General features: G+C 28.2%; 1 protein-coding gene across 1 annotated transcript in view; it reads left to right on the top strand.

Annotated features, from left to right (window-relative positions):
* LOC142317776 (facilitated trehalose transporter Tret1-like) overlaps positions 1–25,950 on the top strand; it is a 62,346-nt gene extending 36,396 nt beyond the window's left edge. Inside the window, exons 2-4 of the mRNA XM_075354325.1 lie at positions 16,050–16,118; positions 19,219–19,440; positions 24,845–25,950. Of these exons, the coding sequence (XP_075210440.1) occupies positions 16,050–16,118; positions 19,219–19,440; positions 24,845–25,950 (1,397 nt within the window). The remainder of the gene's footprint in view (positions 1–16,049; positions 16,119–19,218; positions 19,441–24,844) is intronic.
* Positions 25,951–26,345: the final 395 nt, after the last annotated feature.

Here is a 26,345-nt window from a genome sequence, read left to right as displayed (position 1 = left end):
TATTGAAAAACATAAAAATTGTTTTAGAAAAATAATTTTTTTACATTTTATCTACAATAACATTGTTAAATTAGCAGTAAACAAATAACATTGTGGAAGTATAGAATTTGATTCTGAGAAAATCTATGCAAGTAACATTGACCGAACTTGGAGAAGAATTTAAGAAATTTAACTTCTACTAAAAACAAAACAAACCAAAACGTGGTAGCAAAATATGGTACTAAATTTGAATATTCAAGCTTAAACTCTTCAGAATATTCAAGATATCTTTTGATTTTGTTGTTTGACTTGCTGTTAAAGATATTAATTAACGTAGCTCTGAGTTTTGTGAGAACATACACCACACTCTTCAAAATTCACTAAGGTAAAAATTTAATGTACTTGAGTTCGATGAACAGAAAAACCAGGATCTTTCAGATTTAACTCTGTGAATATTCTAAACAGCACACTGGCCATGGCAGATAAATGATCAATCCACTGTACCATTTTACCATGTTGATGTTAAAACTTTACTCACATTGGAACTGAAGTAAACAATCCATCATAGCACAAAGGTGAGATAGTGATGTTATTCTTATCTTAGCCAACAGTCTCCTATATCTTTTTTTTTCTCCTGATATGATGCATCAGGACCAATAAAAAGAATAAAGGTAACAAAAAATAAACTTGAAAAGTTTGAAAATAAACAATAAAATAATATTATTAATGTTATAATCAGCATTAATATTAAAATTATAATTTAATAATACTGAAATGTGTTCCCTTAGGCAACTTGAATCAGCTCAGCGATATAGCCTGTCTATAATCCATTTCAGCATTTCTTTATGTAAGTTTAAAATGTAAGTGAAATGGACATTAGGAACCTTCAGATGTCATCAGAGAAATTGTAGAGGCATCAATTATTTTCATGAATCAATATCAACATGTTAGAAGAAATTTGAGGTACACTTCTCTAGTCAGTCTGTTTCCAAAAAGGAATTACCAAACAGTGCATTTATAGATATCTGCACAAAATAGCAGAAAACCACTGCTTATACCTTTTTGCAACAGTACCTCATAGTTTTTTTCAGCTCAGAATTGGATGTTATAGAAACTGTTTACCCCACTCCTAATAAATTGTTAGTCATCCATAAACAAAATATTACCTACAATAATTAGGTAATAACATCCTGCTTAATATGTGAGTGACAATAACCAATCCTACCATAAAAATCAACCAGCAAGAATTGAACAACCTGAAAGAGATGGTTACCTGAACAATAATTTCTACATTATATTCATATATCTTCAGTTCTTGAAACCGTATTCTCCAGTTCTGGAGTGGTAATGGATTTCCATCTACCATAACCTTTTAAAAACCATTCAAATTTACATTTTTCAAACAAAATACTAATGAATTCTGATGAACTCTCTATTGGAAGATTCTACAATGTGATTTTTTTTCTACAATTTTTTTTTACAATTTACAATTTTTTTTTTCTATGTAAATTTGAATTTAAACCTAACATTTGTGACAGAAATGGGAACTTCTACAACAGATCCTTTTGTTTTATTATAATTCAAGTACATCCTTGCCATTTTATGATTGGTATAAAAATTTGCTATTATTTTTAAGATAATTTAAGACTTCTGCAAAACTGTTACAATTATTTAATTCTCTGAAAAAATATCAGGTGTAGAAAGAATGATGGGAATCAATCTGTTGATTATATTTAACTATTATTGTCATAGCAATTTGACAGTAGTATGGAATGTGTTTAGGCTACTTGTTATTAATGACAACATATTTATAATAATTTCATTAATTCAACTTCTAAAGCATATTATGGTATGTAGAGTATATATATATATATATATATATATATATATATATATATATTATTTTATAAACAAATATTTAAATTTACCAGGTGCAGTTCAAATAAAAGATAAGAACACTGCCAGTCTTTAGTGCTTCCAGTTTTACTCCATCATCAGCAGACAAATTTTATAAATTATTCACAATTATAATTTAAAATATACAGTTAAATAAAAAAACAAAAAAAACTTAGTATGTGTCTGAACTACAAATTATATTTATAATTGTGAGTAATTTATAAAATCTGTCTGCTGATAATGAAGTAAAACTCTGAAAGCACTACAGGTAGGTGAATGTTAATTTCTTTTATTTGATCTGTATCTGGTGGTTATAAATATTTGTTTTTAAAATTATTTATTTAATACAGTGGTATGTAATATTCCAATATATATATATATATATATAGTATGTTAATAAACACCATTTCAAGAATTCAGGAGATGGTCTTCAACAGTTAAACAATCAATAAAAATTTTATCAACATATATCTGGAAACGCTTAGTTTATTGGCTATCCACCATTTTGTATTTTTAACATAAAAATTTACTTCCCATGAATGGTTGATCGTATAGTGTTGAATAATTTACCACCTTGGTTTAATACCTCGGTTGGGTTTAAATTATTATAAATATTCTATTATTCACTAGTTCATTGAAATAAATTTAAAAAAGTCTTTGTTTTGGTTACATTCCAAATTATATTTATTATAATATTTAAACTTATGCTTCATACATGTAATGTTGTTATAAATTAATTATACATGACTGTTAAATACATGTTCAGCCTCTGAAGGCTGATACTAGACTGACTAACAATAGAGCATTAAAAAAATTTATTTAATAAGAGTAACAAAAAAAGTGACGATTTGGCAGGGATGCCAACCTATGTTAATGAGTAACAAAAAAAGTGAGAGTTTAAAAAGGAGCAAGAAAAAAATAAGAAACCTTCATTTAAAAATTAAAAAACTCAATTAAATATCCCTTTTTTTTTTTTTTTTTTTTTTTTTTTTCCTGTTTAGCCTCCGGTAACTACCGTTTTTAGATAATACTTCAGAGGATGAGTGAGGATGATATGTATGAGTGTAAATGAAGTGTGGTCTTGTACATTCTCAGTTCGACCAATCCTGAGATGTGTGGTTAATTGAAACCCAACCACCCCAAAGAACACCGGTATCCACGATCTAGCATTCAAATCCATGTAAAAATAACTGGCTTTACAAGGACTTGAACGCTGGAACTCTCGGCTTCCAAATCAGCTGATTTGGGAAGACGCGTTCACCACTAGACCAACCCGGTGGGTTCAATTAAATATCCCTGAATAGTCTTAACATAACTGCCTGCCAAAAAAACATTTTTTTTTAGTTTAACAATGTAAATGAAATTATTAAAGAAATTAACATGATTAGAAATTACAAATAAGTTACATACATGAATATCTAATTCATGTCTAATTTTAAAGGACTTGTTACATTATCACAACACTTACAAATATATTTTTGACTAAACGAATTGTAAGTGTACATCCTTTTTGAATTAAGATTTTTAAATTTATAAATAAAATGGTTCATAGAACTTCTGTTAGGACAGTAATGGTTATGTAATTGTTTTACAGAAGGAATTTTTTTACAGAATTTTTTTCTCTTTTGATTTCTTTGTGTTATTTGTGTGTTTGTGTTATTGTGTTTTATTTATGTTTATTTTTTTTTGTGCAACTATAGGTATAACTAGCATGACATACTGTAATGTGCTAGCCTAATCCATTTCTATTACCAAATATTTTTTTATATTGCATACACTTGTATTTTTTCTTCTCTCTGTTTTTATCACGTTCACATTCTTTGTGTCTAACATAATCATTTTTCTTTTTGTTTGTCCTAGTATCTAAATCTGTATCTGAGCCACTTGGGCTTGTTTCAGTAGATTTACTTGAATCCATATCTAAATCAGGATCTGTATCGCTACTCTGATAAGAGGATGATGATGACAAATCCAATTTTGTTTGTTTTTTTTACTTTGCTATAATCACTATTTCTAGTAAAATCGATGTCACTAAAAGACTATTTTTTTATATTGCTATTATCATTATTATTTTTACTTTGTGAAATATAAAAATTTTTATTTTTATCACTACTACAGAATGGTTTTTTATGTTGCAGTTCATTTAATTTACTGTTACTCTAAATCTTTTTACTGGATTAACATCATTAGAAAATATTTGTTGACACAATTTCATATTAATACTACTTTTATTATCATTACCTTTTAAAGAATTGACTTCATTTTCATTTTTACTAGATAACAACATTTTTTTATGCTATTTGTTCAGATTAATTTCACTAACAATTTTTTTCACCAAATTACTAACATTAATATTCTTTAAGGAAATCCTTAACTCTCTAGATACATCTTTATTTATATTGTTAATTACATTTATCTGTTCTGACTTACTCAATTCTTTACTTGACTTTTTAGGATTAATAAAAGAATCATCTAGAATATTATTATCTTTGCATGGTAACGACATGACAAATTTATCTTGATTATTTCCATTAGTGTTGGATTGAAAATGTTTTTCACATGTAGAGGTTTCATTAACTGAAGTATCAGTATTGACTTGTTCAATGTTCCAGAAATTCTTGTGTATAGTTGAGAGATTTTTATGAGTGTTACAAGCAAGAAAAGATGCGACAGTATTGTTGTCCTTAACATTATTAGGAAGGCAACCACTAAGTATATATCCTAATTTCGTTTCCTGAATAATAGGTTGTCTGGAATTTCGAATGAATTTCTCAGGCAATATAAGACTCAAATAGAATTGAGTTCCAATCAGTATGTTAATGTTATTTGCTATGTTGAACTTGGGATCTGCTACAAATATATTACAGGAAGATTAAGATTAGAAATGTGAAATGTGGTTGATTGAAGGCTGTCTGCTATATCAGATAAAACAGCAAATTGCACATTAAAAGTTCTTATATCAAGAGTGTAATGTAAGTGTAGCACTGTATTTGGATTGAGATAATTAGTTGTTTATACCTCAAATGGGGAGATCATTTTTAATGAGTTTAACTCACTAAAAATTCAGGAGGTAAATTTATAAATGCAAAAATTTGCCTGGCTACCAGAATTGAATAAGATTCTACATGAACGACAATTACCATATACGTATGTCATTGGTGTTATGTATGGCTGTTGAAAAAGTGTATTTTTGTTTGACTGATTAATAAATGAAAAATAGATATTACTTTCAGGTTTATTGCTATCTAAGTTAGAATCATTAATTTTGTCCATGTGAATGAGTATATAATTTTTTTTAGTACAAATCATACACAACCTTTTTGAGTAACACTCATTAATAGAATGGCCTATATTTAAACAAATAAAACAATTATTATGCCTCAAAAAGTCTCTGCATTCATTGATGGACAAATATAAGAATTCTTTACATTGTTGTAAATGATGGTTTGACTTACAAAACAAACATTGCATTGAATTAAACTTTAAATAAAAACTGACACTTTTCCTTTATATTGCTTATTTGGATTTAAAGTAAAGCGTTTGTTAAAAGATTTGGTTAGATTGTTATGATGCTGTCCTTTGGTTTCGTTTTCTATTTTCGCTTGGGTGTTTGAAATTAGTGCATTAATATTTTCTAGAAGTTGTCTTCTTGAATTAAGAAACTTGATAAAGTCTTTAAAGGTGGGAAACCTTTCATTTGCTAATTCTTCCTTCCATAATCTTGAGGTATTTTAGTCCAATTTTGATGTTAGAACTGGGCGACAATAAATTCATACTTGCTTACAGGAAGTTGTACTGCTTCAAGTGAATTCACATGTTAGGAAATTTCATTAATAAATTTTCATAAAATGTCTATTGATTCTCTTTTTATAGAATTTGACCATAAAATGCGTTCAGCATTGTGAAATGCAATTATATATTTGGTATCAAATGATGTTTTTAATAATTCTAGAGCAGTAATATATTCTCATTAGTTATTGGTAAATTTTTAATGATCGCTAAGGCTTCATCCTTCAGAGATGAATGTAAATAATATAATTTTTGGATATTAGATAAATCATCTCTATTATGTACTAAATCATTAAATATATTAAAATAGTGCTGCCACTCTAACACATTACCGCTAAATACAGGTATATTAATGGGTTGTAGTTGTGTTTGTTTAAACATTGTATTTGAATTAATTTCTTTATTAGATGATTTTTGATCATTACTATTATCATTTATTAAATATTGTAATTTGTGTTCTATAATACACAAGTATTGCTCAACTTGTTCATGATCCAAAAATAAATCATCATCAAATTCCACTTCAGGTTTTAATTGAATGTCATATTTGTCTTGCAAATCAAGAACATTCCTTAACTTAATTTGTAAGTCAATTCTAATGGCTTTTACTGACAATCTTTGACTTATTAATTGTACCAATTTCATAATAGTATTAAATAACATAAATTAACAATGTGAAATATTAACAAATTAAATTAAATGTGAAATGAATCAATGATATTACATAAATGTTGAAACAATGTAAATGAAATGTAATAATAAATTAAAAAAGATATTACTAAATGATGATGTAGATCTAATTGTTGCAATCCCTTTAAATATAGTAATCTGTTTGAGTACTAAGCTTCTTGAAATTATAGATTATATCCACGATTCTGGAAGATCAAATGATGACTTCAAAATTGCAGATTATATCCGTGATGCTGAAAAACCAAAGATGATGATTCTTCAAAATTGCAGATGATGATTTTTCAAAATTTTCATATTATATTTGAGGTTGTGGATTATGTCTGCGGCTGGAGGACTAAAAATATCAAATAATTTGCGGTTTTTCTTGGTTTAATACCTCGTTTGGGTTTAAATTACTCTAGATATTCTACTATTCGCTGGTACATTGAAATAAATAAGTCTTTATTTTGATTATATTCCACATTATTTTTATTATAATATTCAAGCTTATGCTTCGTATATGTAACATTGTTTTAAATTAATTATACATTACTGTTAAATATACATCAAGTCTCTGAAGGCTGATATTAGACTGACTAACAATAGATTATTAGAAAAATTCATTTAATAAGAGTAACACTTTTTTGTTACATGTTAGCTAAATCCAAAACATTTGGATTTTGGACTTCTTAACTCCAGTAATAAGCCCTCATTATTGAGTGCTTTTCAATGATTTATAAGTGGTACTTATTTTTATTGGTTCCAGAGTTATCGCCAAATAAAATTTTAATTAATGAAATATTTGGATCTTTCAAGGAGAAAGCAAATCCCCTTGGATTTCGGTTCATGGAAAATCGATTCAAATACAACTTCCTTTCTTTTTTTAAATTTAAATATATTGATTTATTACTAATTATTAACCTCTGATTATAAAAAATTCTTTAAAATAAATAATAATTCAATAATAATAATAATAATAATAATAATAATAATAATAATAATAATATGAAAAAATATCAGAAGTTATTAATGAAATAAAATTTTATGCACTTTTCATTTTAAAAACACGTATATATGGAATTTAATATGCGTACAAGGAAGTCATGTGGTGTCCACATCAAATTTTTTACTTAAATTATACAACTGATTATTATTAAAACTATTTAATAGATATTTGTAAATATTCAAATTTCCTAAATTAATAAACAATTTATCTAAATTATAGTAATGTATGGTATGAGGCTTCAAATTTAGATAAACCTAATTCTATCAGGACTATTCCTGTATTAATCATTTATATCTCAAATTTGGTCTTCTCTGGGACAAATTCTTTTTAGGAATAGGTAGGACTGCAACAGGATTTAAATGAGGATTAGTTTCTGTATTGGAGGATGGGTTTTTCTTTTGTATTGTTTAATTTTTCGAGTTCGTTTAATTTTTGACAAATGAATTTTATTTTTTGTATTATAATTGCTTCTATTTCTGTTATTTTTCATTGTTTGTTTAGTGAGCTGATATTTCCTTGATTATATTTATTCTTTGTTTTACTATTTTTTTTACCTGTCTTGGCATAAATGTCAGATGGGATTTCTAATAAATTTATTTTTTTATATATATATATTTTTTTTTATTTTTAGTTTCATTTTTCAATAATTTTCTGTACATGTTCTCATAATTTTTTTCAATTTTTCTTTAAGATTGTAAATATAATCATTTATTACTTCTATATGAATGAATGAATTGGGGTTAATATGTCCGTAAAGGTTTTCGAATGGTGTTAATTTTGTAACGGATTAAATACTGCTGTTATAGAAATAACTATGTACTTTATTTTCAATACTTTCATTTTTAAACTCTGGTTGATTATTCAAATTCTGTTCAAAATTAAAGTTCAGTTCTGGGTTCAAATCCTGATGAAATGCTTGGTATTTTTACTACAAAATGCCAAGCCATAAAATTCATTTCTCATCATCCAAAAAACATAGGGTAACTATAATTGAAGTGGGGTAATCATGTTGATTCTGAAATAATAATCCTGAACAATAATACAAAAAAAGATAGCCTTTGTTGTCTTATATTATACGAAGAAATATTAAATGATATAGAAAGTAACAAGATGTTATTTGAAAATTAATTACAACTGAATTTCAGAAAGATGCTTTAAATTTAAAAGGTATTATTTCTTTTTATAAAGACAAGATAAAATTTCTAAGTATAAACCAAGTGTCTGACAAAGAACTACTTTCAAGAACGTATATAGTTTTTATTTTTCAGCACTTCATAGTATTTTATGCATTATCTTGAAGTGACAATTAAGTTTTAGTTATCATATTCTCTGTCAGATTGCAAGTGCTATCTGTTGCACAATCTAAACTGTTTGTAGCCCGGTTTCGCCACAAGATAAAGCAGAGAATATGGACTGGTTCACCGAAATAAAATCAGTGATTGTGGTACATTTATACTTGACTTTACCGTAGAAATTTTTCAAATGACAAAAGCACACATAAGTGATGTGAACAGGTTTTGGAAGCGTTTTGAAAGTACTGGTAGGCTTAAAACATGTGCCAAAAACACAGAAAAACTTATACTGTCTTTCTAACAAAATTCAAAAAGTTTAGTTCAAAGTATTAGTGGTCGACTGAACATTACTGAAACCGCTGTCCATAATACTTCCCTAAAGCGAATCAAACTTCGTTCTTATAAACTGCAGCTGCTCCATGAAATTAAACGTAAAATTTAGCCAGAAATAGTTCAATTTGTAACAACCATATTGGACTTCATTTCCGCTGATAAAAGCTAGCTGCAGAAAATTTTATTTTATGATGAAGCAACACTTTATGTTCATGGTGTTGTGAATTGTCATAATTGTCGAGAAATGTCTGGTGTGGTATCACACATAATCAAATTTTTCGGTCACTTTTTTCCGATAAGCAGACTTTTCTCACTATAGAGTACTAGGATATGTAAGATAGCTTTGTTTCCTCACAGAGTGAAGATATGGGAGCTTAATTTTCCAGCAAATGGATCCTTTCTACATCATGCAGAAATTAGGTGGACTGCGCTCCACAACAGGTTCAGAGAAGGCTGGATAGGCAGAAAAGCCCTCATCTCTTACTATTGTCAAGTCCCAATTTGAGAACGATGGATTTCTTATTTTCAGGCAATGTAAAAGACGTCATATACCCAAAAAAAATCCAGTCACTTGACTACCCATTCCAAAGAATTACAACAGCCAGGGAAAAGATTCTTGCAAACATGCTCAATAAAATGTGGAATAAGATGGATTATCGATTTAACTTCTGCAGGCTGTAAGTGATGCTCATGTTGAGTTATGTTAAGAGGTTAAAAGAACTTTGGACTTTGTGGTGTCATTTAATAAAATACATAGGTATGTTATATCTAAGAATATCCTTAGTGTCAATATTTCGATTGCATTAGTTTGCTGATTTTAATCTATTTTCAGCCATGGTTTCATTCCTAATCCAGTCACTAGTAGAAATTAAATTTTTCATCTTAAAATTATTATTATTATTTTTTTTAATCTTGATTTATTTATGATACTTGCAGTGGTTTCATCTATTATTACTTTCATTTTTTTATCTATTTACTGTCCAGTACGTTAACTTCATGCATCGTGGATTGCCAACAGTTTTGCAAAGCATATTATGTCTGTTGTCCTAGCTATTACTACTGAAATAGTCTCATGAACCAAAACCATTTTAAAAATAATAGCATCTTCAGAATTAAATTGGGCCTGTTTGAATGTTTCTGAATTTCAATGGACTGGATTTGTTTTGTATGGGTTCTCACAGAAGAAAGATATTTAAAGAATGATTTTATTTTCATTAAATTCCATGTACAAAACATTTCCTAATTCCAAAATTTAATAAATCCATTGATGTAGGTTCATTTTTTACCGTTTATTATTAGAGTGGATGGATTTTCAACCATGATAGAAATTAAATAATAATACAAGTAAAAAAAAAAATTTGGAACTGATTAAAGTAGTTGAATTAGAATGTATATTTTTATGTTGAATCTTAAAATGAAATTAGCTTTTCTTTTCATCAGATTTTTAATTATGACCCTTTAAAATATTGAGAAACTTCCTAAATAATAGAATACAAAAATAATAATAAATACAATTAAAAGCTCTACCTTTATTTTACAGACATTTACATTTATCTTAATTTCTTATTTTCCTTTTGTGTTCAGTGAAAACTTCTCTTTTTGTCATCCATCAGTAGTCACTCATAATAGATTCATCCCATCTGCCTTGATAATGTTTTTCCATCTGCAATATATCTTCGTGGAACCTTTCTCCTGTTCATTGCTGATGTCACCCAAGTTTAAAGGGAACATATCCAAATGAGAATGTAAAAAATGAATTTTCAATATCATTCTGCAGCTTAGAATTTGGTAGTTCACTAAGAATTTATTTAAAAGCTGATCATGGTTTTCAGCTTTTTTTTCCAAGAAAACCAGTAATGACATCTTTGAATGACTTCGGCGCTTCTAGTCTTTTAGGATTCAGTTTACTCTCAAATATATTTTCAGGAATTAATTTTTTATTTGAGGCTCGATGAATATTTCCTCATTTAATTTGGTTTCAATTAATTGTGAAAAAACCTCAGCTAAATATGTAAAGTCGTTTCCATCTTTATCTAATGATTTTACAAAATTTTTCATCAGGCCTAGTTTTATCTGTAGAGGTGGTAAAATAATATGGTCTGCTTTAACAAGGGGAATATTGACAATATTTTCCTTACCAGGGGTAAACTGAATTTTTTTTGGCCGTCCTTTAAGTGCATAGTGTTTATCTGTCATAGTGTTTATCCCACAAACATAAGAAACATATATACTTTGTAAAACCAGTCTGGAGACTGAAAAGAAGCACCCCCATCACTTTCAATTCAGCAATGATTCATCATGAGTGTTCATCATACTTAATAGCTTTTACAATTTCTGACATACTTTCATATGTTTCTTTCATTCATACAGCATGTGCCTACTAGTATAGAAGAAAACTTATTTTAGTTGTGCAACAACACTATCTTTTAGCTTCTTTTTGATGAGTCTATAAATAAATGCTAATCATGAATAACATACTCAATTCAGACATTAGCCCCCTAACACCATGGCAGGAACAAATTAAACCATCACTTCTAAAGTATTTCAGTAAATTTTCATTTTGATTTCTATATACTAAAATTTTAGTATTCTTGTTTAATAAATCCAATTCTTGAAGATGTGAATGTAGGAGTTCTGTATGGTGTTTTGACAAATACAAGTCACGAATTAGGTCGCTCAGTGCTGCTCGTGTGATGAGTTCAGTGCTTGATTCTTCTGGAATGTAATTAATATCTATTGAAGTTGAGAATTCATCAGTTGAGCCTTCTGGGGAATCAAAGATTTCTTTCCAAGAAGTTGGAGCAATTGGAATTGGTACATCAACACCATGAAGTACCAATCTCATAGTTGAACGAATATTTGGGTATGCAACACTGCATTTATTGTTTGAATTAAAACCAGTAAAAGTTGTTAAACAAAAATACCAGTCATCATATGGTTAGTAGGCTCTCGCCAAATCATAGGTATGCCAAATGCAAATGGTTTTTTCTTTTAAACACTAGGGTAGTTTAACGTAGTACTTGATGCATGCTACATGTGGAGCCCAGGATTTATCTTGGTCTTCCAAGGGACAGTCAAAATAATGTTTGTAAGCAGTTTTCAACAGATTCAATATTGGTTTTTGTTGACTTTTTGTGGTGAATTCTCCACAAACGTAACAAAAAATATTTGGAGAATTTTTATAAGCCCCATTTTTATTCATTGTAAAATTCAAAATGTTTTAATGAATGAAAGTAAGTTGAAATATTGCAGAAATACTTATTTAATTATAAAAATAATTAAATGTTAATTTATAAATACTTAAAATACTTCATAAAATTGTTTCATCATGGGGTTCAATAAATCAGTGTGAAACACACACACAAAACACAACTTAACAAATCTTGATGTTCAATAAAATAATACTAAAAATTGTTCTTTCATAAAAATGTTTCACTAAATTTATGGCATCATTTATGAAACAATCTTTATAATATGTGTATGACAAAACCACTACCACAACTAAAGAACACAGTAAGTCATACCAAGAGCTGAACTCATACTGAAGAATATTTCATCATGTTGAATTATTCATTACTTGACTCACTGACATGTGTATACATGTTTGGCTTGACATGAAATGACATCATCCAACCGTTATGTATCAAATATAAGTCTACAGCATGCATTACAATATAAATCAGATGTGAATAAGCAAACATACTGATGTACTAACTTATTAGTATTTGTTCCATGAATGATGGAACAAATAAATTAAAGGAGTTCTTAAGTTGCAAGAACGTTGTGATGGGTTGTTTCGGAGTACATATTTAGATTCAGCATATAAAATACTACATAGAACACTTACTCCTTTTCAGTTCCAAATTTTATGTTGACCATTGTATTTAAATCCCAGAAATAGATTGTTTTATCCAGAAAATGTAGATAAATCTTAGATAATCTTTTATTTATCTATTTTATTTTATTTTCATTTTTTGAATTTAGATCATTTTGCTTTGTATGGATCAGCCAATTTTAAAGAAGGATGATGGAGAAATCATTACATATGTTTAAATAAAATAAATTTTTACGGTTCATAAATACAAAATATATCAAAGCGAGTCAGAAATATGAAACCCCTCAACAATTTTAAAACCATTCCAGGTAAAATACTGTAACTTTCAGGATAAGATAAAAATCAACTACATTGCTTTTTGACAAGAAATAGAATTTCAACCTGCTTCTTGTGGGTGACCCAGGGGTTGTAATTCAAATATTTGAAATGGTATCACTCTTTGCGTGACATATTATTTTAAAGGTCTTTTTTAACAAGAAAAATGGTAAAAATAAAAAGTTGGTATGATGTCTATACCCAAAATGGAGGTGGGATAAACTTTGAATGTTGAAAAATTATATTGATAATTTAAGGAACTGTTAACGCAAATAAATAAATTCATAAAAATATGATTAAATGAGTTTCATCAAATAAATTTATTTAAAAAAAGATTTATTAAGCATATAACATTTGCTTATTTACTTGCAATTCATTTTAATAAATGTTAGAAATGTTCTCCTTCTGTTGTTTGATAGCGTGGCAGTTGGTCATAAAAGGATTGAGACTGCATTATTCAGCAATTCCCTAGTGATATTTTGTGCTGACTTTTAATTCTATTTTGTAAATCAACAATATCTTGGAGCTTATTATGATAAACAATAATTTTTAAATGGCCCCATAGAAAGTAATCCAATAGTGACAAGTCAGGTGACTTGCTGGTCATTCTATTTGACCCTTTTGGGCAATCCATCTTCTGCGAAAAACGTGTTTAAAATTTCACTTCCTGAAGACCGATGAGGAAAGTCACCATCTTATTAAAACAAAATGTTTTGGAAGTTGGGGCCAACAATGTTTTGAATGTTTGAAATGATACGATCAAGAAGCAAAGCCATACATTTCACTACGTTTAAATTTCCATCAATAAATATAGGCCCTATGAATCGTCCACCATCTATATCTGTCCTTACATTTACTTTGACCGGATACTGTGTATGTGTCTCATGATACTGGTATAGATTAATATCAGTCCAGTATCAACAATTATGGCAGTTTACAATGCCATTTAAAATAAATGTGGCCTCATCACTAAAAACTATATTGTTTAATAAATTAGGATCTCCACAAATATTGTTCATCATTACTTCAGAGAACTCAAGTCTTAGATTGTAGATAACTTCATTAAGTTTTTGCACCAGATGAATTTTAAAGGGTTTGAAATTTTCAGTTTTTAATGTTTGAATCGCTGAACTGTGGTAATATTATGTTCTCATGCTGCTGTTCAATTTGAGAAATGAGGATTCTCAATAAATTCTTGCATAATGTCTAATAATTTGTAATTATCTACTGCAGATTCAGACCTCCCTGGTTTTCCCTATTATTATTGCTCTGAGTTTCTTCAAAATGTTTGATAGACTTTGGCACAGTACCTGTTTAAATAGGGTTACAATTATTAAATGCTGCATCGAACAATTCACATACTTCATTATAAAACCTAACTCTATCACCAAATCCCTCATCATTAAAAATGTGACCCTCTCCCATTCACTAAGTGACATGTTGATAGCAATGTTAGCATGTAATATAGAAACGATTAATTCAGTAAAAGACAATTACAAAAAAGGTAAAAAAGATGTAAATAACAAAAATAGCTTACAAATGCGGTAAAGGTAGACAAAATCAACCAACCACAATAAATTCTCATAAGAACTATGAGTGTAGTAATGAAACACTAAATGGAATATTACAAAACAATGAAGTAAGCTTCAATTTTGGAGCAATGGTAAGCTGCAAAATTAAGGTGACAATATTTTTATTTATTTACTCATTAAATTGGAACAAAAACAATATTTTGTGATAAAAAATAAATTTGTTTTAATTCTTTAAAAATATAAATTTAGCATTCAAAATAAATTTTTATTTAATTCAGTTTAATATCTTTTTATTTAATTTTATAATTTGAACTTAAAATTTAGTCGTTTTCAAAATTCAAGCTTTATCTCAATTCCATTTTGGTTACAGAAATTGTAAAAAAATTTTATTTATACCACTTTTTTTGTCTTGAAAAGATTTTTAAAATCGTTTACCACGCAAAGGGTATTACCATTTAAAATATTTGAGTTACAACCTCTGGGCCAACCCCGAAGAAGGGGTTGAAATTCCATTTTTCCTCAAAAGGTAAAGTAGATGACCCATACTTTATCTTGAAAGTTAGTTTATCTGGAATGGTTTTAAAGTTGTTTAGAGGTTTCGCTACTTTTGACTCACCTGTATAAAAAAAAAGAATATATAGAAAAATATAGCTCACTTTATGTTTATCAATATAAACGTTTGATGCAAAATTTTTTCACAATGTATTTTTTTTTAACTAGTTAAGGCAACTGAAAAAACTTCTGAAAATGTTTAAAAAAAGATAAAAATTGAAATCCAAAAATCATTGACTCTAAATTCTTAATTAAAAAAAGAACACTTCATAAGTTGTTTTTCAGAATTATACCTCATCATTTGTGTCTTTTGCATATACTTTGTTCAATTTTCTTAAGTTGTTTTTCAGAATTATACCTCATCATTTGTGTCTTTTGCATATACTTTGTTCAATTGTGTCTTTTGCATATACTTTTGTTTTCCTTTGTTCAAATGACTGACAATTAAAAATAATTATAATTAGATAGCTATAATTCCATAATAAAAATCCATAACCATAAAAGAATATTTTTTTGTAATAGTTTTTGTTACATTTTTTAGTAAAGTTGATTCATTTTTTCAAATATTACAGTATTACATGCCAAAAACTTACATAGTTATAGTTAGTTTTAAAATAAACAGTTATTGATTTATCTATAAGCAAAAATATTTTCCTTTTTAAGTGAAAATCTATTCCTGCTACCTCTATGACTCAATCATTCTTTGATTTTTGTTTGGATTGTTTTTTTTTTGTATGCCAGAAGAAATAAGTTACTTAAAGTTTTATCAATTGTTGTATGAAAATTGGTTTTATTTGAATTTAGTTTAGTTATTTTGCAAATTTTTGTTTTAAAGTTTTAATTATTTTCAGGTTCTATTGCAGTTTTGATGTGTGGTTCAACTATAGGATGGATTACACCAATAATAGTCTGGTTTAAAGGTCAGTAAAATGTAATGACTTAGATAAGATAATGATCAGACTGAACTTTGACTGAAGTCAGTTATATTTTACTCTTTTTTATTGTGAAGTTATATAAACCAAACCAATGATTCCTCTTAGATTATTTGAAATTCGTATATCAAAGACATTTATTTACATTTGTAATTGCTTTCATTATTGTCCACTCTATTTTTTTACTGCCTTTAACATTTCAAAAAAAACACTATTTTTAGTTTTAAAATCCTTCTCTCTATTAGTTAAGGAGCCTAAATTTTGTGTTATTTTCTGGCTTTGAAAGGAAGATAGATGAAGTGGCATTCAGAAATTATTTATTTGTTATATGTTTAACAATCCACAAATAATTGTACCAAATTTACTTGTACTATGATTACACTTTACTTACTTCTAGCATACTAATCTAAAGAACAGGAGGTCCCATGTTAGCAGACATCAAATGCATAGTAACACATTTTCATGAAATACACAATGGTAAACATTTATTCATTAGTAAAGTTTAAATAATTAAAAGTATTCTATAAAATTTGTAAATGTAAAGAATGAACCATCAAATATGTCGTCTGGTGACTTAGAGTGAAAAGTAAAGCTTGAGATGATGAGTTATGAACTTGTTAACTGTGTATTAGAATAACTTCTTGCCAAAGACAGGCTCTAGATGGTACAATAATCACCATGAACTAAGAATACCTAAGAGTATAACATGTCCACAGAATACTAGTGATCATGGGAATGGTAACCTCCCTTATTCATAATTTATCATATATTTCATCAATATAATATTAGTTTTGCTTTTGTGACCATTTAAGTAAGCAATCTCCAAGTATTTTAGAACTCCCCAGTTACACATCTCTTGAGCCACATATAACATTCTCCATATTTCCTAAACCAGTTGGCATTTTTTATGTTTGAATCAGTTAAGAAAGATGGCTTGCAAAGTGTGTTGTATTGATTACTGCCAAAAACTGGATATTTTGTTGTAAATAATTTGTTAGATGGATTAAATATAAAATTATTTGTAAAAAATTACATATCTTTAAACTTGAGAGAAATAAACCAGTTGCTCATATTGACAAATATTGAATGATTTGACATCTTTTGTTCAAAAAATAAAAAAAATATTAGTCTAGATGTTATATACTAAATTATTTAGTAAACTTTAGTTTCAGATTAAATTAAATAATCTATAATAAACATGTATTATTTATAATAAAATAAATAGATATGGACAATAAAAAAAAAATAAAAAATCAGGAAAAGGATTTATTTCTCTGCTTTCAATTTTTCAAGTGAGGTTTTTTGAGTTTTATTTAATTAAAATTCTTACTTTTTCTTTTTATATCTGAGTAGAACTTATAATAATTAACTCACTTTTCCACTTTTAACTTACAACAAAATTAATTCCCTGATATCTCTTTTTCGATGGATGTTGACTACTGATTATTAGCTAAATTCAAACTAATTACAAATAACTTGTGAAAAATTAAAAAAAAAAATTATACAGAACATCATCAGTAAAATTTATTGATCGCAGATGAATTACAAAATAAAATAATATTGGACATAATTGCAATAGAATTAAAACAATCCATTTACGTCAAAAGCTGCTTGTGTCCTCTGGTGGATAGACATCAAAAAGAGAAGTCAGCTATAAAAGAATTCTGCCAACCTCCTAATGTCTAAGCCCAAAAACTCTAGGAAAAATGGGTACATCCAAAAATATGTTTTATATGAAATAAATTAACAAGAATCATAACATTTACTAACTGAAATAAAAATTGATAGTACTTTTGTACTTTTGTAAATATTTGTTTATTACTGACCCAGAAAATTTAGATTGAAAATGGGAATTTTACAAGTGAAGGTTTTACTGTTGGAATGGGTCACAAGTGTATGAACATAAACTTACTTCATAAAACACAATTGATAAGTAAACACAATTATTTGATAAGTACACAGTATTTGATAAAACATCAAGTTCTTTTCTTAATTCTCCTAGGGGTAAAAAATATATTTTTGCAAGTATCTCAAACCCATTCAATCTGTCAAAACATACATGAGAACAAATATAAATTTCAAATGATTTTTATTTCACTGATATCTAGCTAAAATAGAGTCTTTTCTCATCAAATATGTTTTTCACCTTCTTCACAGTGTTTGCATCTCCTACTTTTCACAGAATTCCAGTGTTTATGCAGTATTTTACAATTTACTTGAAAGATTGGAATCCTATGAAAAAAATGATAATATTTAATTCTCTTTATTTTGAGATTATGAAACCTCTTTTTGTGCTAAATTACGCAAGTTAAAAGTAAAAATACATCAAAATGGTCAATGGTCAGCCACTTTTAAAAAATATTCTATGAATGAAACAGTTTAGGCTTAGAAGTTTCCTAAATACTAGTTATGGTAGTATAGAACTTACAACAATAGTTTAAATGAGTACTAAACTAAATTCACTTTTAATATGACATAAAAAGACCTCTGATTGTTTACTTATCCACTACTGATCAAAACACCTACTGTGTATCTCTAAAATACTCTTGATGAATTCTTAACGTTAACTAAATCTTTCCTTGAGAAACATTACTAATAAGTATAATGTAAAATTTGGCATTGGAAAAATCTGCTTGTTTTTCCTTAGTTATAAATGATCTTTTCTTAAGTTTAAGCTTGTGACCTAGTTATTTTTACTGATGACATTACAGCTGAAATCAGGGAAAAATATTTTAGGAAACATGCACTGCACCACTGAGAAACTAAGTTATCTGGAGAATGGCCGCCAAGTGAACTATTCAAAAAGTAGGGTTAAAACATTAAAGATAATATATTTATATGTTGTTATTATTAAAAATAAAAGCTGGAAATATCACAACAAAAACTAATAACAAATTTAATTGCATATTTTATGTGTTTTCTGTATTACCACAGATAACATGAATCTACATTCAATCGACAGTATACTGTTTAAGTAGGCAGTTCTTCAACTGACTAAAGAGTCTCCATGTCTTTGAAATCTTACCAGATTAAAACTAAGGTTTCTTTTTATTACTTATAAATCTAAAATGAACATTTCATTTTTCAGGCCCAAAAAGTGAAATACCCATGACATCTGATGAAAGTTCATGGGTTGCTTCAATTATAGAATTAGGAAACTTTTTTACTCCTTTACCAAGTGGAATTTTAGTGGACAAAATTGGAAGAAAACCATGTCTGTTATCAATAGCTCCAATGTACATTGCAAGCTGGTTATTAGTACTTACCACAAGATCTGTTTTTGTGCTTTATATAGCACGAATAATTCAAGGTAATCTATTTTTCTTTTTTCTCAGTTTTATTTTTTGTATTTAATTTTTTATTAGAAATGTTTCTCATAGTATAAAATAACCTAACTACTTGACAGAATGAGTGAGATTTTGTATTTGGAATCAATCCAGAGTAAAATCCTACAGATAACTAACATCAGCTACCAAAGTAATTTGGTACAATGAGCATTCAAATTTATTGTGAAATAACTATGCTTTAACTTAGATTTCAGTGACTATTAACTGCTAACAATTTATTCATTTTTGTCTATCACTATTTTCTCTTACCTATTTTTTTTTTTATCTTTATAGTAATTATTACCAGTATTATATATTCTACTTTACTATTATTTTTTAGACTTAATTATTTGCTATGCTGAAGGTTCTTAAATCCTTTGCATCTAACCATTTTTGGACTCATTGTATTCTGCTTTTCTACTGCACTTAATTTAACTCCATTAATTTAGGAAAATCAGTTGCCTTTTTATTAGAAAAAATAATGATTATATGAGAGATAGAAGCACTCTATTTTATTTTATTTATTATACTACATTTTTCTACAAAGATTATTATTTTCAAAATCAGTATAAACAGTTGATTTACAAATACCTACAGAGATCATCATGAAACTTAAAAGTTTAATTTCACACACATTAATCTACTTGATCAGCTATCTACATACCTTTTGTTAATTTTATGAGTTAACAAATATCTATGTTATAAAATGCTTTATGAAGACACAGAACAACAGTGCTTAACTTTTTAGATTTATGAATCTTTAGCATGGTAGTTAAAAATTCCTGACAGAGTAATGTTACCTGAGAAACAAGCCTGTTATCCTTGGAGCTTTTAGTTCCAACTTACTCCTAATCCTTCCTCTTATCATGGCAGTTAAATAACTGATGTAATCAATCATAGTGTAAATAACTGATGCAAGATAAAAATAAATTTTATCAAATCTCTGCAAAAATTTACCTCTCTACAATTTCCTCCATTAGTTCATAGTACTGATATTTTCTCAGTATAAAAAATAAAAAAAAAACATTATCTTAATAATTTTCCAGTTACTTCCATAGGAGGACCAGCTTTATCTAATGTGTGCTTCAAATATTTCAAATTAGTCTTGTGCAACCAGCAGACAAAAAACTTTGTCTTTGCATAGACCCATCAGTAAAATCTTTACCATGTCACATAGATACCAAAGATCTACATCTCAACAACAATGCAGACCATGACATGCAGTCATGAAAGAACAATTAAATAAAAGGGCTGATACAATCTGCTGATACAATTCACCAAAAAGATTGATTCAAGACTCTCTGAAAGCAGTAAAAACTGCACTCCTTACAAAGCCATGAAACTTTAATCCAAGATTACAGCAGTACATTTCTGATCAATGATTTTACTTTCTCTAGTTGAATTATATAATACAATTAATAACTTTTCATCAAATAATCAAATTTAAATAATTTAATTTAAGAATTATTTATCTACAATGAAAATAATTTTTTCTATATAAATTAATAAATGCAAATATCTCTTAAATTACTAATGTATATCTCTGATTACTGCTTAGATAAGTTCTATTTGTGCTTCTGATATTCAAATGTTTTTTAAATTCTTCTATATTTTTTAATGACTGGAAAGTATGTCTCACTGTGGAAGTCAAATTTTAATCTTATAAATTTAAAGGTTATCACATTTTATCATGTTAATCAATGAATCTTTGGACATGATGCAATAACCATGGTATCACAAATGAAAAGTTAATTACTAATGTAAGAGAAGGAATGAAATTCTTGTTGATATGTTATCCAAGTTCATATGTAGGAGAAAACAAATACTAATCGGATTAATAATAATTATTGTGAAGATTCAATTTTTTAGAATATGGGAAGCATACTGGTTAATATCATCAGGACAACAGTAATGCTGAAAAGGTCTCAACAATAAACATGATGTTGCACACAACACATTTTTCCAAAATCTGTCTTAATTGTGTCTATTTCAGTAATTATTCTCTTCCTACTTCATAACATTTTTCTTTCTTTCACTTTTCCACTACTGTTTTACCCTTGCACCAATGCATTTCATAAAAATTTGAAAAAATCTGCAAATGTTACGCTTAAATTACTTTGATGTTCATCACTTACAATTCCTTTATCAAAACTGTCATCCAAAAATTTTCTTTTGCCACAATTCAGTATCTATTCTTGTAGATTGTTAAAATTTACATCACTCTCTCTTGATCTACGTATACCTAAAAAATATTAAAGCTCATCACTGAGATGTAATAACAGTTTAAAAATAATTTTTTATTCATTTTAGTTTGCTAAAATATCTGATATGCCTTTGTACATACATATTCACATAGAAGATGTGATGAATGAAATGATGCATGAAAAATGTCACTCACAGGAAATTCAACCTGAGATGAAGTGATCCAAAAGCCGAACTACTAACTGCTGAACTACTAAATGGTCAAAATTGTTTTGTCCTGTCATAATTATTTTGTTTTTTAATGATATTCATCCGTTTTCAACAATATTTACTTTTGCAGTCACTCTGTGTATGTTCTTATGGATTGATTAAATTCACACCACTATTTTGCAATATAACATTATCTTATCTTTTTTCCAGTCATGTTTTTCTTTTATTTTGACTTACATTTCATCTTTAGTGTATGTAGGTTATGTTCAGTTTCATGTTTGTTCCCTGCTTGTTTTTAAAAAATGTTACTTAACTAATTTATACTTACCTAACCAATTCTGTCAATTTTACCTCCAGAACATTTAACAGAAGGTTGTGCTACAATGTTAAAACTTGGAAAATCATGGAGCAGTGGTATTCTGTTAGTATTCATTTATAGTGTAGCCACCCCTAACATAGGGAACAAGTGCTGTTTGCAGCTCTAGACACAGCTTTGCTGTTTGGTGTCTTACACCTCTAGTATAGGAAACAGACACTTCGATTAAATACTTCTTAGCTTTTATCTTTGATCTTTCTGATTTGGAATACCTACAAATAATTATACTTCTACTGGCAGAGCTATCAAAATGAATGGAGCAAGCAAACCCACCACTAGCACATAGTCTTTACTACTAACTGGAGTTAGAGTGGGTATATAGTTTTTAGCCAGCCACCTCACAATCATTTGAAGAAACTGTCTTCAAATTCAATATAATTCATTAGTTTTCTTATTTGAAGTCTAACAAACATATCATCCTACCCTACTTTTCATCCTACAGTCAATCTTTTTCCTTTTAGCTACAATTTTTTAAAATATGTTTCTTCCCATCTCTACTGTCCTGTTCACACAAGAAGCAATAACATTTAGAATTATCCAAGTTGTAAACCAAGTAACAGTGCTATCGCTTACAGGTCTCCAGAAATATGCCGTAAATGTTTCTCATATTGAATAATACCCAATACAAGTTTCATATTTTCATATGACTCTTTCATCTGAGCTGCATGAGATAAAGAGATTAATAGCATATTATTTCCAACACGGACTGCTTTTAAACTATGCTTTAAGTAGTCTATTAAAAGATGCCACATTAGGATGGTGTTTATGTCCCAAAGTTTACTACTAATAAAGATTCCCCATGATTACTGAAAACTAAGTCCTCATACGGGAAGAAGAAACATTCAAATTCATACTGTATGTCACAGAAAGCACTTATTTTAATACTGTGTTGTAAAAGATTCCATCCTTTCAGGTGTGATGTGAGAATTTCTGCTTGATTCTTCAACAAGTTCATTTAATTCTGACTGATTAATTAAGTGTGGTTCAGAATTTGTATTTTCTAAAAAGTATGCATCTCTCTTTCATCATCTGATAAATCTGGTCAACCTTCAATATCAGCAGCTTCATCTTCGTATAATTCCCATGTTTTTTGGTATGGAGTTGAAAACTGTGGGGAGTATGAGGTTGTGGTCTTATAGCAGAGGAAATATCAGAATACTAAGCTGTATGCCTAGTCTTAGCTGTTATCCCGGATATTTTCATTATACAAAAACAGCAGTGCATAAAGTTTCCTTTGGTTCTCTCCAAATCATTGAAACTGTAAATGTTATGTATGTAATCCATTCAATCAACCAGCATTACAAATATGAAGCTTGAAATATGAGAATAAATTGCAGCAAATATAAGCTCAGGATCTATCCTGTTCACCTACTTTACATCTAGAATATACTTTGTACAATTTTTTTTAATCAGTGGAGTTATATTTCTTTTCTTAGACTTAATGTTACCTCATCACAAATGTAGTAGAAACTGTCTGGATAATTAATGCAACTGCATGGCATACTTATTAAGACGTCCACTGCAATACTCTCAAAAACAATTATAAAACTTTACACTCTATACTCAGATTAATGTAGTATATTCATTGACTTTACAGGGAAAAATAAAATCTCAAATTGGTAGGAAAAGTAGCGTACCATTAAATATTACACACATAAGAGCTCACATTTGACTGGTGTAGTAAAAATTTTTCTTAGCCTATATATTGTTTAGTGATTACAGTATTACATCCAGCACTGAATTACCAAAACAAAATTTATTTATGTTATGCTATGTGCAACTAATACTGTATGACTAATAGATGACATAATTACATCTAGAAGAAAATATGACATGAGTCACATCCATATCATTTCTAATTGTTTTAATTACTGTGTAAATAATAATAATAGTAATACTGGCCTCCGTGGGGCAAGTGGTAGCATTTCAGCCATTCACCTGGAGGTCTTGGGTTCAAATTCCAGTCAGGCATGGAATTTTTCAATGCTACAAATTTTCATTTGTGTTAAATGATCTTAGCAGTCAATGCTTGCACATCTCGTAAAAAAAAAACAACAATAATAATGATACTTATTTTCATGGGTATTTATCACCTGAAATAGATTATAATTTATTTAACTGCTGCAATAAATAAAGTAAATAACATATTGTTTGCATTGTTCATGCACATGTACTTGCTAGAAAGTAGGAAGGGCAATTACAAAAATCTGAGGCTGATACAGAAATTCTTGATATTCAGAATCAGCGCCCAGAAATGCACAACACTGCATAATATTGGCATTGTAAAAACATCATTGTTGACCAGTATAACGTGATTCTGATGACCTTCTTTAATAAGTCCTACTCTAATTCCAGCTAGAAGGTATTTTAAAACTGAAATGTGTAACCGAAGACAATGTTTTACTGAAACAAAAAACAAGTAGAACTCTTAATACCTAAAACAATTTAGATATCTTGATATCTAAATTTATGTAAATTAATAACAAAATGATAGTACTTTTGAAAGAACGTAAAGGACTTTTTTTAATATAAGGGTAGTAATTTTAGATTTTATTATGCAATTGTGTTGAAAAATTAACAAATAGAAACTTCTTTTTCAGGATTTGCGATGGGCATTGTATTTACAGTTTTACCAATGTACCTTGCAGAAATTGCTGGACCAGATATAAGAGGGACATTAAGTACGTTCTTTCAAGGAATGTTTTTTACTGGTATTCAAATTCAGTATTGCATTGGCCCATATGTATCTTATCAAAACTTGGCATATATTTCATTAACATTTCCAGTTATATTTCTTGCTACATTCATTTGGATGCCCGAATCACCATATTATTTAATAATGAAAAATCAAGATGTGGAAGCAGGTATTGCACTAGCTTGGTTAAGAGGTGAAGATTCTGTGGTTAATGTTGATGATGAACTAAAAGCTATAAAATGTTCAGTTGCAGATGAAATGGCCAATAAAAAATCTTGGACAGACGTCATTTCATCAAAAACTGATCGTAGAGCTTTAATGATTGCACTCATTGTAGCATTGTCTGAGATTATGTCTGGAATTACAGCTGTTCTTACTTATGCTTCACAGACATTCAATTCATCAGAATCAAAAGCATTTTTAACACCGGATGAGTATACTATAATTTTAGGATTTCTAATCGTTTTCTCAACTGTTTTTGCAGCTGGTCAAATAGACACAATGGGAAGACGACCTTTACTACTTGGGTCATCCATTGGATGTGCAGTATTTGAATTTTTAACTGGAGTTTACTACTTTTTACTTGAAAAAACAGATATATATGTTTCTAAATACAACTGGATTGCATTTATTTTAATATCTGCATACTGTGTCGTCCTTGCATCTGGATTAGGTGCAACAGTTGCAACTGTGCAAGGAGAGTTATTTCCTGCAAACACAAGAGGCATTGCATCAGCAGTTATTGCCACCAGTGTAACTATACTATCATTTTTTTGGATGAAAATATATCAAGTAATATCTGATAACATTGGAATATATTTAAATTACTTTATTTTTTCTGCTTGCTGTATTATATCAACAATTTTAATATATTTTCTTGTTCCTGAAACTAAAGGGAAAACTCTTGCAGAAATACAGATAAATTTAGTTAAAAAAACTGAAAAGATTGAAACAAATGATGTTATTCTTGAAGATATTTCTACAATAAATAGTATTAAGAATGAAAAATAAATTTATTTTAAAAAATGTGTATAAATTTTTATGATCCAATCATTACTCCAAGTAATTCAATGAATATTCACTAAATTTTGAAAAATCCTTCACAACAACAATTTTCATGGTGGTTTGTCTAGAATCTTTAAAATTCACTGTTTTGTTCAGAATAAAAGGTAGAAAAGAAAGTTGTTATGTATTTTTCAGTATCTCATACTGTATAGAAAACTAATCAATTAAACCATTTTTCCATAAAATATTATTTGAGAAAATATAAATATAATGGAATAAAATAATACAGCATTTAGTAACAACCACAAAATAAAAATAAGTAAGTTACTAATATTTAACATGTCTTTACCATACAAAAATTAATTTCAATTTTTTAATTACATATTAATATATTAGTTCTC

Source organism: Lycorma delicatula, chromosome 1, assembly GCF_047948215.1.
Source record: "Lycorma delicatula isolate Av1 chromosome 1, ASM4794821v1, whole genome shotgun sequence".
Classification (NCBI taxonomy): Eukaryota; Metazoa; Arthropoda; class Insecta; order Hemiptera; family Fulgoridae; genus Lycorma; species Lycorma delicatula.
Note: the sequence above shows the minus strand (reverse complement) of the source record. Positions and strands in the feature narration are given on the sequence as shown.